This window comes from Mercurialis annua, linkage group LG1-X (genome assembly GCF_937616625.2).
Source record: "Mercurialis annua linkage group LG1-X, ddMerAnnu1.2, whole genome shotgun sequence".
Taxonomy (NCBI): Eukaryota; Viridiplantae; Streptophyta; class Magnoliopsida; order Malpighiales; family Euphorbiaceae; genus Mercurialis; species Mercurialis annua.
The window spans coordinates 55979153-55992312 of record NC_065570.1 but is presented as its reverse complement, the minus strand read 5'-3'; the positions used below and the strand labels follow the sequence as shown (position 1 = coordinate 55992312).

The 13160-nt window shown below is 31.0% G+C and overlaps 2 protein-coding genes across 2 annotated transcripts; both read right to left on the bottom strand.

The window, feature by feature from the left end:
- Window positions 1-4141: 4141 nt before the first annotated feature.
- Window positions 4142-6829, bottom strand: LOC126677753 (agamous-like MADS-box protein MADS9). Its single transcript, XM_050372526.2, has 7 exons — window positions 6465-6829; window positions 6323-6389; window positions 5837-5898; window positions 5663-5762; window positions 5528-5557; window positions 5348-5392; window positions 4142-4457 (listed from the first exon to the last, which is right to left on the bottom strand). Exons 1-7 carry the CDS (start codon window positions 6650-6652, stop codon window positions 4314-4316), a joined length of 636 nt encoding a protein of 211 aa, XP_050228483.1. The 5' UTR covers window positions 6653-6829; the 3' UTR covers window positions 4142-4313.
- A 2928-nt stretch (window positions 6830-9757) lies between these two features.
- Window positions 9758-13133, bottom strand: LOC126688117 (PLASTID TRANSCRIPTIONALLY ACTIVE protein 6, chloroplastic). The gene is made up of 6 exons (XM_050382712.2): window positions 12593-13133; window positions 12439-12507; window positions 12223-12327; window positions 11582-11701; window positions 10273-10362; window positions 9758-10180 (listed from the first exon to the last, which is right to left on the bottom strand). Exons 1-6 carry the CDS (start codon window positions 13055-13057, stop codon window positions 10064-10066), a joined length of 966 nt encoding a protein of 321 aa, XP_050238669.1. The 5' UTR covers window positions 13058-13133; the 3' UTR covers window positions 9758-10063.
- Between the last annotated feature and the right edge of the window lie 27 nt (window positions 13134-13160).

Below are 13160 nucleotides of genomic sequence, written 5' to 3'. Positions count from 1 at the left end.
TGAACAAATATTAATTCTTTTAATTTTTTTAAGTTTTATAAAATGTCAGTCATATTGATACTTTATTCTGCATTTAATATATAATATAATCTCAGGTTTTTCAGTTCCTGCAATTTTGCTGATGAGATGCGTAGAACTCAATTTGAAAACCATTTCATTTCATATGTTGGTGGTATAATAATTTTTCAAGATTGATTAATATTTTACACGCCATGTATGACCAATGATGTCAAAATTTATTTGAAAGGAATTTTATTGCGTTTAACCATTGCTAGAGTATTACATAAATGAGTTGATACAAATAAACTAATAAATAAAGAAAAGGGTGTTGTCACATCTTCAAAAGAATACTTTTATCCAATTAGTGAGCATGAATAAATTAGTCTCATGATTAATCTATTGCGCTATGGCAGTTGGACGGTTCAATAGAATTGTAAAACAAAATTAAAAAGAGAAACGGGTTTTAATTATTTAAGCTGTTAAATGTAATGTAATTTTAAATTTTATATTGGATACAATCATTTATTCTCTATCTCATTTTATCTTTTTATTTTTTATTAGGTGTATTTGTAATATTATTTGTTTTTATATTTCAAAATATTTTTTGCATAATTATTTTAACGTCGGTCGTAAAAAAAGCTCTGAAAATGAATAAAGTTTAAAAAAATACTATATGATAGCTGACACACTGAAAATGAATGAAGCAAACAAAGTTAAAGTTTGAAATAAATATCATCTTTTTACAAAATAATAATATTATACCGCAAGCGGAAGAATAACACATATGAAGTATACATACAACGAGAACAAACCATAAATATTACTCTAAGACTATATTTAATTTATGAAATAGATTCGAATATCTATTTCAACTGTATGGAATTATTATTTAATGATTTTACGGAATAAGTATTACTCTTAAAAAGTAAAGGATATATATTTTATAATTGAATATTTATTGCATTTTATAATATTCTTTCTTTTTTTGACTGTGGTAGAATCTAAGTACGTTAGTAATTATTGGTTAGTAGTTAAACTTTTATTTTTAATTCGGCCTTAAACACTGGCCTTACTGAGACTCGAAATCGAGATCTCAGGAATGCACTGGAGCGCCTTAAAAATGCATGATAATTTTAGTTTTGAAAATAAAATAAAATAAAATTAGATTAATTTTAAATTGCCAGTGAGACCTAGCCCAATTGGCTAGGTCCTCCAAGTTATTCATGAGGACTCGGCTTCAAATTTCAATAGGGTCAAGTGGATTACGACTAATTTAACATCTAACAACTAATAACTACTCCCTCCGTCCCGTAAAAATAGAAAAAGTAGCTACTTTTTTTGTCCCACAAAGATAAAAAAAGTAGTGTTAGTTAACTATAAAATTATTAAAATACCCTTATATCAACATTAATTGATTTAAAGTTTCAATGTATGCTTTTCATGCATGTAAAATTCTATTGGCTAATATTTATATAGTGGCTTTGAGTTGTGTGAATCACTAATTTATTATGATTTACTTCAAGAAATTAAAAGGACAATTTAAGAAAATTATCACAAATGAGAAATTCTTAGGTAGACTCAGTCCACCACGTCATCCGTGGACTAAACCTATCATATTATGACACGTCATTAAAATACAGGCACTATCGTAATATTGCTATTTAAAAGTGTAAATAAGTAATAAACAAAATTACGATAGTGCCATTATTTTAATGACGTGTCACAATGTGACAAGCTGGTCCACGGATGACTCTATCTAAGAATCTCCCATCACAAATTATCTATAATTAACTACTTTCTTAATTCTTGTGGAAGAGCTACTTTTTCTATCTTTACGGGACGAAGAGAGTAATTACTATCAACCGACATAATTAAATTGAGTAATGCTATATAACACTCCTTTTTAATACATCTTTCTTAACCCACCTGATGTGGCATTAAAAGAGTGGTTCAATAAAAAGTTTGTATTTAAGATATACACTTTTAAAGGGTAATTGAACGAATTAAATGCTGCCACGTAAGGAGGGATAATTAAGGAGGTACAAAATGGTGGGTTAAATAGCATTTTCCAATTAAATTATACTTCTCAAAAAAAAAAAAAATACGGTCCAATTGGTTGTACCGGACGGTTAAACAACTGATCTATACTTAATCTAGTTGACTTTTAAGAAATATTTTTGCCTCTCTATTCAATTGGTGATTCCTTGAAAGAATTGGCATTATTAGCATTATTTTTTGGTCAGAATGTATTAGAGTTCATTCAAAGCATATTTATAATGAAAAATTACAATGCAAAAGACACACTATAAAATTTTAGAAATTAACTCTTATAATTCCTAAAAAGTGATCCTCTATTATTTTGAAAACAAATAAAACAATTTTTTTAGATTTAATCATTAAAAATACTTCAGCTTTTCGGCTGTTTTTGTTTATAGCCTAAAATTTTCAAAATCAACAATTTTAGCCAATTTTTCAATTTTCAAATTCAATTTTAGCCATTTATTTAAATTGGAGGGAAAAAAGGTTCGTTTTTATATATGTTAAAAAGAAAAATTGTAACAGTATAAAAAAAATTCCACACTAATTTGAACAAATAGTTACAATTAGAGCTATAAATTGAAAAATGAGGTAAATTTGATGATTTTTAAAATTTAGACCATAAACGAAAAAACTGGATAAAGTATTTTTAAATGATTAATCCTTCCTTTTTTTTTTGTTGATGAAAGTAGATTGTATTAAAACAGCCATAAGGTGTGGCTAAAGAACAAACCCAGAGAACACATCTCTGATATGGAAGAACAAAGTCAAGAAATAAAAATACAATCCGGATTTCGGTAAACATCCAAGCTCGAATAAGGAAAAGAAGTAAAATGACATTTGTAAAAGAATGCAGCCTTGACGAAACATTCAAAAACAATATCTTCCGGAGAAGTATCTTTGTGTTGAAATATTCTTTTGTTTCTGCAATTCCATAGATTCCATACCACTAAATCCCAAATGGAGTACCATAGCCGACGGTAAGAACATTTTGGCAAGAGAGCTTTCCATTGACTAAAGAAGTCTACGATGGAATGAGGCAACACACAAATCAAGCCAAACTTCAAGAAAATCAAACACCAAACTGACCTCGCAAAGCGGCAATGAAGTAAAATGTGATCTTGATTTTCAGATTCTGAACATAAATCGCAGCCTATTTGAGTAGCCTCAATAATCCGTTTGTGCGCAAGAAAAGAACGAGAAGCCACACGACCATGAAGAGTTATCCAAATGAAGAATAATATCCGAGTTCAACTGCAGGAGGAGAACGAGAAAGCTTTGTAAAAGCATTAGCTGAGTAAATTTTGGTGCTGCTGTTAGACCAGCACATGGAATCTGCAGCTGAAGACAATCTAAGCTGGTCAATATGAGCTTGGAGAAGACAAAGCTCATCTTTTTCTGAAATGCGAAGTCTGCGACGCCATTTCCAGCCTGTTGTAATAACTTGATAAACTGAACCAAATTTCTGATTTGAGAGACAAAAGAGACGAGGAAAAGTTGCAGAAAATATTAAGTCGTTAACCCATCTATCATGCCAAAAAGAAACAGCCCTGCCATTGTTAACTTTGAAAGAAACGTTGTTCATAAATAAGTTCCACGCTGTTTTATCCAAAAAGCAACGATTACGAATACCTTTCCAAGTAGCCGATAGACCTTTTGGATCGGTTAGATTCTGCCAATCTCTGATGTTAGAACAAGAAGAAACAACATTTGTCCAAAGAGAGTTACGATTTTCCGAACGAAGTTTCCAAATCCATTTGAACAATAAGCTTTGATTCCGAACTTGTAAACTGAATAAACCCAAGCCACCATTGCTATAGTCACGACAAATGGTATCCCAAGATACATTAATCCTTCTTTTTAAGTATATGTTTAAAATTGAAATATGTAGACTTAGGATATAGAAAATTTGCATTGATTCTTTATTTAACTAGTTGAACCAATAATTAAAACAGTTAAATCAATAATTTCTTTTCAATAATTAATTAAACCAATGCAATAATTAACCAGTTAAATCGATTGAACGTAAGCCAAATCTATTCAGCTATCGGCTCGGTTTAATTTAAAATACATAGATAACTAAATTTATTGGGTCATCTATAAATGTCCTCAAACAGGCAATATTTAATTAGATAATTTAATCAATTCAAGCTCTAGTCACATAATATAGTAGCTTAACATCACATCTCTACATAAATCCTCATGGATTGCTGAAGAGTTATTTAATAGTAGTAGTAAAAGAGTTTCTTATATCTTTTCTTTTTTGGTTTATAATGTTACATTCTCTCCTGCAAATTTGGTTGAATAGGCTGCACCCTGAAGGCAAAAGGCATTTGAGAATTGTAGTCCCTCACCCTTTGTTGATGATAAGGGTTTTCCATCTCTCTCACATTCTCTTCCATTGCCATTTCTTGTTGTTGCTGCAACATTCAAATATATATATATATAATATTAACATTTTAAGAGATGACTGGTGATAATGAGCATTCAAGAGATCAAACTCATACAAATTCTTTTTAAAGTTAGTAGGGGTGAGCAAAGATTCCCGAACGATTGTCTTAACCAACCAAAATGATGAATATACTTTAGTCGGTTCAGTTTGGTTAAACTTAGCTTGATTACATATACATTTTCAATACCTGTTTAGGTTATTCGGTTCAATTTCAGTTTTAATTTTGGAAAACCAAAACTAATTAAGCCGATTGAACTAATTAAAAATTTGATTCTTTTTATATTTTAATCGATTTTAACCAAACCAGCGGAGTGTTCGCCCCTACAAATTAAGTTAGTGTTTGTCAATGGGAAAGAAAGAGGAAAAGGGTTTTTGCTACATTAGGGCATTAGAGTAGAAGAATATGCTAATATCCATCAAGAAACTAATTGCATGCTCTCTTTGAGTTGACACCCATCTTTAATAGTCTGGCTCAAAAAAGGAGACTTTTCTTCTTCTTTTTGAAACTGTTTATGATTTTTTTTCTTTTTGATTTTGTGTTTGTAAGCTCTAAACTCTGAATCTTGATTACTAATTAATTATTGGCTAAGCATACAAAACTATATATTCGTACAAACACAACCATTTTAATCTTATAATTAATGTATTAGTTCTAGCTAGAAATTCATGTCATCTCTAAATAATTTCATAGATAAAATATGAAATTAACCATTCAGAGAATTTATGAAAGTCTAGAGTTTGAATCTCCACATGACCACATCCGCCTATTTAGATAGAACTTTATGATAAATAGCTCGGAATAATGCTTTGGTGATTGAAAAGAAAACATATAAAATTAGAAGAAGATAAGATTATCACCAGAATGAAGCTCAAGCGCTTGTTCTCATCCTCCAACATCTTTTCCTGAAAGGAATTGAAAACATAAGATTTTCTTTCTCATAGTTAATAAATGAAGCGGCTAAGCTAATAGCAAAATTAATTACTACTCAATCATTTCATGGTAAGATAAAAATATTAAAAATGTATATTTAGACATACATTTTTCTTCATCGTCTTGTAATACTCCATCTGTCAGCAAATTTAAAAAAAAATAAAAATGGAAGAATTAACGTTTGTTTATGTATAAAAAGAAGAAAAATGAAGGGTGTGTTCAAATAAATAAAATATACTAGCCTGTTTGTCACGAACACCAGCAAGGCCATTTTCAAGTGCTTCTTCTAAACCCATCAGTTCTTTGTGGTGCAAAGATGTTATGTCATCTCCTTTCATGTGCCTGCAAATCCATGCTTCAACATCTTAATTTCATACTTATATATATATATAGAAAGATTATATTAATTAATTTACCTGAGCTCAATCTGCATGTTGTCATTCTCTTTCTTCACTCTATCAATCTCATTACTCAGATTCTGTAATTATGTTTAGTAAACAGAAACCCTAAGTGTCAAATAGTTTAAAAAGACTTTAAAAAAACACGACAGATATAAGCAGATCTATGTTCACAAAACATGTATTGCATGCTGGTTAATTAATTACTACTCCTAGAAGAAGATAAACATGTTTAAGAAACCCTAGAAGAAGAAGAAAAATGTTTTCTTTTTTACCAGATCTAGCTATTGAACACCAAGATGTTGCAGTTCAGTTCATTCCATTTTTAGTTTCCAAGAACTAAAGAAAGGACCCATTTGTAGATCTACTCATATAATACATAGTTTATGTTTATTATCATCTTTTTAGCAAAAACAAAATAAGCTAAAAAGCCATTTTTTTATAGGAATTGCAGATGCTTTAAAAGAGAAAGAATCAATAGATAAAAGAGATGAATTAACCCACCTCATGTTTAGCATCCCATAACCTCTTACCAGACTGCTTATGATATTTGTCCAACACATCAACCAGCCTAATTCACCATACAAAAGTTTAAATCAAAAACTCAAGAAACAACAAAAAAAGATGAATAAGAATAAGAACATACGTAGTAGAAGGGCTGCAATACTCATGCATTTTGCCAGAAGTGGCAAAAATAACGAGAGAAACTTGAGCATCGCATAAAACTGTAATCTCCTTAGCTTTCTTCATGATTCCATTTCTTCTCTTGGAGTAAGTGACTTGCCTGTTGCTTGAATTCTCAATTCTTTTGATCTCAATCTTCCCTCTACCCATATCTTCTTCTGGTTCTTGTTCTTTGATTTGATGAGAAATGAATAATAATGGAGATACCAAAAAGATAAGGGATAGTTATAAAGAGAGGAAGGGAATAGGGTTACTATAAAGGGAATGAAGATATGAAACTTTCAGAAGGGTGCAGAATATAAGGGTTAGTTTGTGGGTTATATGACAGTGGCAAGGCAACTGCTTTTTTTTCTATCTCTTTGGTGTTTGAACTTTGAACTTCTAATTAACCATTGGTTCTTTTTTCTTTCCCTATGCTATCTTAGTGATTATTGATGTGCTTGGGTTAGTTTCGTCCCTTTTAAGGTTCCTCAGTCTCTAAGTTATTGCAAAATAATTTTTTATATCAGACAATTTTAGCCATTTATCAAATACTATTTTTCTAAAATATAATTTGAATATTTTATTAATTTTATAATTAAAACAAATATATACAAGTTCCAAATTATATTGAAACTTTATATTTATTTTTATAAATTTTTAACTCTATAAATTTTTATTTTAAATGTAGTACATCGATTTTTAATTTATATAAATATCTATGTAATTATATTTTCAATTCATTTATTCTAGATACAATCATAAAAATTATATATTTTTGAATTAATTAAAATTACATGGTAATTACATAATTCTTTTGATTTATCAAAATTTGTGTAGTAATAAAAAAATTAAATACATTTGATAAAAATACTACTTTATATTGAAGTGTCTTATTTTTTCAATTTATTCATCTCGTGTCCAATTGTTTAAGTCTAGTTTGTGTTCATCTCATATTCGTTTGTTTGAATACCAAACGAGTTGAACTTGTGTTCATTCGTTTAGGTACTAAATGAGTTTGATTCGAACTCGTTCACAAACCCGTTCACACACTCGACTTATTTAGCACCTAAACGAACAAATACGAGATGAATACGAATAAAACATGAACACTATAAACTTTAAATGAACTGAATAGGAACGCCTCGCTCAAAACTTGAACTAACATGAGCCACAAACTAAATATATACATCTCAAAACTTGGCTTGACTCGAATCATTAACAACCCTAAACATAAGCATTCGTAAAAGTTGAAGTACGTATGTACATATAGCTATTATACGATGTATATAGTGATGTTCCTAGTATAAAATTAGGTTTTGTTTGGTATGTTAATTTAGAAAGAAAAAAAGCGGACAAGACTTAAATTAGGGCAGAGTGAGAGCATATAGGCTTTGTATTTGATACGTAAAAGGAGCAGTGCAAGTGGTAGTACTATTACTACTACAGAGCAGTTGTGTAGAATCATAATCTCAACTTAACCATCAAATCAAAAATGCCAATTAGAGCTAATTTTGCAAGAAAAGGGTCAAAAAGGCAAAGAAGCTTGTCTATGGGAAACGAAACGAATATGATATTCAAGGTCAAATTGTCGAGCTCGTTTCAAACAGTGAACCTATAACTTTTATCAACATTCAACCTATGGAATTCTTGTCAAATAATGTAAGTAGAAGAAGTAGATGCAATTTGTTACACAGTGTACAATCCTAAATTTAGTAGATACTTCACTTAACTTTTTTTGGGTGCATATTTTTACATTTATATGACAACCAAAAATTAAGTTGTCATTCAGAAAATAGAGATGTAACATTTTTCACTTAAACAGTGTGATAAGTGAAAAAAGAAGAAGCAAATTATTCTCACGTCTTCCGCATATGTCATAATCAACACTCTCGTCTTTTTATTTAAAAATCAAACAATATAATCATACACTTCTATAACCATTAATGTTTTAAATCTTTCGTTTAGTTTTCATTTTAGTCAGCTATGTCAAAAAACTTAATTAAAACAATCAAAGTTCATTGAGTCTAGGGCGGAGCATCGGTTCGGTTTAAAATTTTCAAAAACCGACCAAAAGTTTGGAAAATTTCCAAACCGAACTGAACCGAATTTTTAGTTTGGAGGAAAAGAAACCAAACCGTACCGAACAAAAAATTTCGGTTCGGTTCAGTTAAAACCTAATTCAATTACTTTTCATATTAAATTACTTCAAATATTAAATAATTAGAATCTAATAAACTTTCAATATGTTGTATAAAATTTATTAGCTTATATATATCAACAATAATTATATATGTTATATTTTTTAAATCATATTTATTTGTATTGAATTTCGGTAATTCAGTTTTTTAGTTTTCAAAATACCCAAACCAAACCGAAAACTGAACACCAAACTTTACTTAAAATAGAAATCAAACCAAACCGTTTTCACCAAATAACCGAACCAAACGGTGATTTATAATTTAGAAACTAAACTTTTTTATTAATTCAATTTATAATTTGTAATTTTAATTATAAATCAACACAAATCAAAGGACTCCAATATTCACTACAAAAAATTACTACTATCTCCTAAACCTTAAACAATGTTCTTTGTTATTTTGAGGATAAAAATTTGATCCACGTATATTATTTCTATTGCCCTAGTCAGAATAGAGGACAACCAAATTAAAATTGTTCCTATTTTAGGATAACTACCATTTTTAATTTTCACCGGTATCCAAAATCTTCTTTGGCACCGTTTGGATTGATGGATTGTAAACAATCCATGGATTTGGACAAAATCTATCGTTTGCCTAGAAAAAAAATTAATAGAATCCATGGATTTACAAATTCTCTCATCTTCTACAATCCATTATTTTTGAGGGTTTTGATTTCCCACCTACTAGGTGGGAAAGTCCAAATCCATCATTTTTTATAGATGATGGATTGTTATACTATTTATTATTTTTCATAAATAATATTAAGAATCTATTGATTTTATATTCAATCCAAACGATGGAATTTTAAAATCTATGGATTTAAATTCCATTGATTTAAAATCCATGGAGTTTACTAAAATCCATTGATTTTAAAAACCCTCAATCCAAACGGTGCCTTTATGTCTTTTGGAGTTATTCCATATATTGTAGTTTCCGAGCGAATGGGAAATTCTTAAATTTGAACGTAGCAAGTCTTAATCCGAGATAATTGAATCAGTTAGTGAATTCTTTTTTTCAATCTACACGATTTTCAAATAAATTTTCAGAAAACATTCTTTACAATTTTAGAAGAATGTTTATGTAATCATCTCATAACTATATTACTGCCACTGTTAGTTACATAGTCATTTCAAAAATTCATGAAAACCACAGAACAAAAACATAGGAATGCAACAGAATACCTACAGAGGAAGTTTTCATCTACTTACAAAACAGAAACCTGAACAATAACATTCATGGGTGATCATCTCATCTCGACCTCCGGAAATCGAGACGAGCTCGGCTGAAGATTACGCTTTAATTTATCTGGTCATGTTCTGGCCAAGCTGCATAATGAGCAAACTTGATCTCCATGCAGCAGTGTTCATATAAAGCTGATTCGTTAGAACCAATTTGAAACGCTGAAGTCCCTCAGTTTACTGAGATGTCTCTCCATCTCTTTTCTACTCTTCGCCCATTCTTCCTTCTCTATTACAGTGGTTGGATCTTCTTTTTGACTCTAGAATTGCGAAAGATAATGTCAATCAGGAAAAGTGTGACTAATAAACTTATAGTGTATTGGTATGAGAGATTAAGATCAGGAATAGTCACCGTGTGAATTATTTTGAAGGATGTCCCATTATCACGTATAACAAGCAAGTCGCTCTTTCTTTCCCTGTCTCTTCCTCCAGGTACTGTGACCTGCACAGAACCATAAAGCAACATAGTAAATATTATACAGAAAGCATAAAATTGGCAGCCACACTGAACTCAAATTTCAGTATCATAACAGTCATTACATATTATATAGCAGCACAAAACAAGAGTAAATTCTCCACCGGTCTGTCTGATGTCATGAAATTATTGCATGAAATTATTGAGCTTGTGGTCTAGCATACAGGTCAGGCAAGCTCAACAGTACAGAAAATTATTTTTTGGACCGACAGTAGAGTAACTTAGTATGAAGCTTCATTGAAATTAAGTTGAGCAAGGATGCCAACAAAATCATCCTTATCAAAACGAAAGAGACAACTGGTTAAAACTTTTTTTTGACACAGGCAAGTTTACATACAAGAAAATAACAAGTTAGGAGGAACGAAAAGTCCTAACAGTTATAACATATTCCCTTGTAGACCATTGCAGCCAGCATGGAAAACAAATTAAATGCAGGACATACGTGCGTAAAGATATACTGACAGCAAAATCAGATTAAACTTGACTATTAAATATTCCTAGCGTTGCCAAATTTTGACAGACCATATGCTTCAGCTAACAGTCTAAAGCCTAGAACCTGGTTCAACCACTCTATGATAACCCTTAACCTTATAAAGGTAGTGAAGGTCAAACGGTGGTTTTGCATCATCCTTCACCGACATAATTTTTCAGCCACAAACCAAATATTTTCTGTTATTTACCGAGCAACCAAACTAGATACTAATAACATATATACACATTCACAGATAGCTTTTTTGCATCTGTTGTAAACTTATTTATGTATTCCTGGTGCAAGATTAGCCAGCTCGGACCTTGGACCTTCCATCTTTAATATAACCATCAAGTCAGTAATCAGTTGCAAAAGCATTGGGATTCTCTAAAAATATCATATGTGGAATGAAGACTACTCCTTAGATAAGAAACTGCAGCTAAAAGATTAAAATCTTTAGACATATGATGAGCTTTCACAGTCTTGTTTCTAGGATTCCATAATGAAGAACCTCACTGAATGGAAATAAGCTGTAGCTGTCATAGTCAAGTTGAAACATGCAACGAGCAAAGCTAGCAGTCCGATTTATCTAAAAACCATCACCAAGAGAAAGTTATGCCTTCATGCACATGTGTATGGCGTATCTATCTAACACTATTTGGAAGGGGATGACCTATCAAATATAAGAACATATGCAGGGTATATCAAATAACTTACCACTACTTTTGCTCTGGTTATTGATTTAGTTTTGGAATCAATAACATAAATCTCCTCAAAGTCTAGCACAAATTCTGGGTCACCAAATCTTCGATTCCTGTAATGCTTTGTCAAGAAAACCTGCAAAAGAAAATCAAACCAATGATACTATTGCTTAAAAAAACATTGACTCACTGAATAATATAAACAGCGATTCTTTGGTTTATACATTATGCAGCAAAATCTAATGAAATACCAAGTGCTAGCTAATCACCTAAATCAAATCCATAATACAAACTGATACAAAATCGAAATATTAGGAAGACTAAACTTACTTAGCCAAACAAATAGCCCAAAGAATTTTCTAGTAATCAAAACTTCTACAGTTGTGGCCCCACATTTCTCATATTATCAATCACACCAATTTCATTTCTTTTAAAAAGCAAGGAACTCTGAGCAGGCATCGAGATTAATTAAAATCAGAACAAAGTTGCATTATCAATTTTAAGTCCAATTTTACAGCTTGAATACAAAGTCTCTTTGCACAATACTAAACTACTTGTAATAGTTGCAAATTTTTGCAGCACATTTTAATCTTATGAGCTCAAGGGTAGATTAACATAGAATCTAAACCCATATATTAATCAGATAATCAAGCATACCTTTGAAATTTCCTTCTCACTTTTATATAGTGGATCTCGAGGAGCTTCAACAGGCGGTTCTGTGAAATTGTACCCTCCATAATCACTCATTGCACAACGAATATACTGCAATATTTTCACATCAGAGAAACAGCAAGCCATGAACTTCTGATCATGAATAAAATCTATTCATTCCGAGAAATGCAAAACAATATAATGCAATGAAGTATAAGTCACCTTTTGTGGCATTGGAGCTAAAACCCTGGGTATAGCATAAACATCAGTATCAGGTGGAGTAACATACATCTGCATCAATTATACTCTTGGAAATAAAAATTTCAACATTCTCAAAATTCTAATAACAAAATATAAATAAAGATTTTACACCAACCTCTCTAAAATCATAAACATCATTATCGGGGTCAGGGGGTTTTCGAATAAAAAAATCACAATCCAACAAGCTAATTTTGTGGAATTCATCTTCATCGATACGATAATCGACAATCTTTTCACTATCCCAGCCTCGTGTGGACACGAAATTCTTGCTATCTACCATAGTAATAACCTCGTCTCCACTAGCATTTCTAGTGACGATTGAAGGATCGTAATCAAAGTCGTAGTCCTTTTTATTGTCTAATTCTTCTACTTCTTCTTCGTCTAATTCGTATTCGTCGGGTTCATCTGCGTCGCCATCGTCGGCTTTGGGTATAAATTTGGCCTTTTTAGTTAAAGTTTTGGGGAAATTGTGTGAAATTGGAGAGAATCTTAATGAGGAGAAGAGGAATGGTTGAATTGTGGTGGTTGAGATTAGGTTTAGGGGTTTGGGTGTGAAGGATAGTGGAGAGAGAAGACTCATGTTGTGTGTTTGGATAGTGAGAAAGTGAGGGAAAATGTGGGAGGGAAAGTAATAACAGAAGGGTTTTGGATTGGGGGTTTTGAGTTTGGATTGTGTACAGGTG

Bases quoted from the DNA above. Each gene is read 5' to 3' on its own strand.
- LOC126677753 (XM_050372526.2), bottom strand. From the start codon at position 6,652: ATGGGTAGAGGGAAGATTGAGATCAAAAGAATTGAGAATTCAAGCAAC. The intron at 5,899-6,322 runs GTGGGTTAATTC...ACATAATTACAG, and splicing joins TATGGGATGCTAAACATGAG to AATCTGAGTAATGAGATTGA. The intron at 5,763-5,836 runs GTAAATTAATTA...ATGGATTTGCAG, and splicing joins AACATGCAGATTGAGCTCAG to GCACATGAAAGGAGATGACA.
- LOC126688117 (XM_050382712.2), bottom strand. From the start codon at position 13,057: ATGAGTCTTCTCTCTCCACTATCCTTCACACCCAAACCCCTAAACCTA. The intron at 12,328-12,438 runs GTGACTTATACT...AAAATATTGCAG, and splicing joins TAGCTCCAATGCCACAAAAG to TATATTCGTTGTGCAATGAG. The intron at 11,702-12,222 runs GTATGCTTGATT...TTTCTTTTGCAG, and splicing joins GTGAGAAGGAAATTTCAAAG to GTTTTCTTGACAAAGCATTA.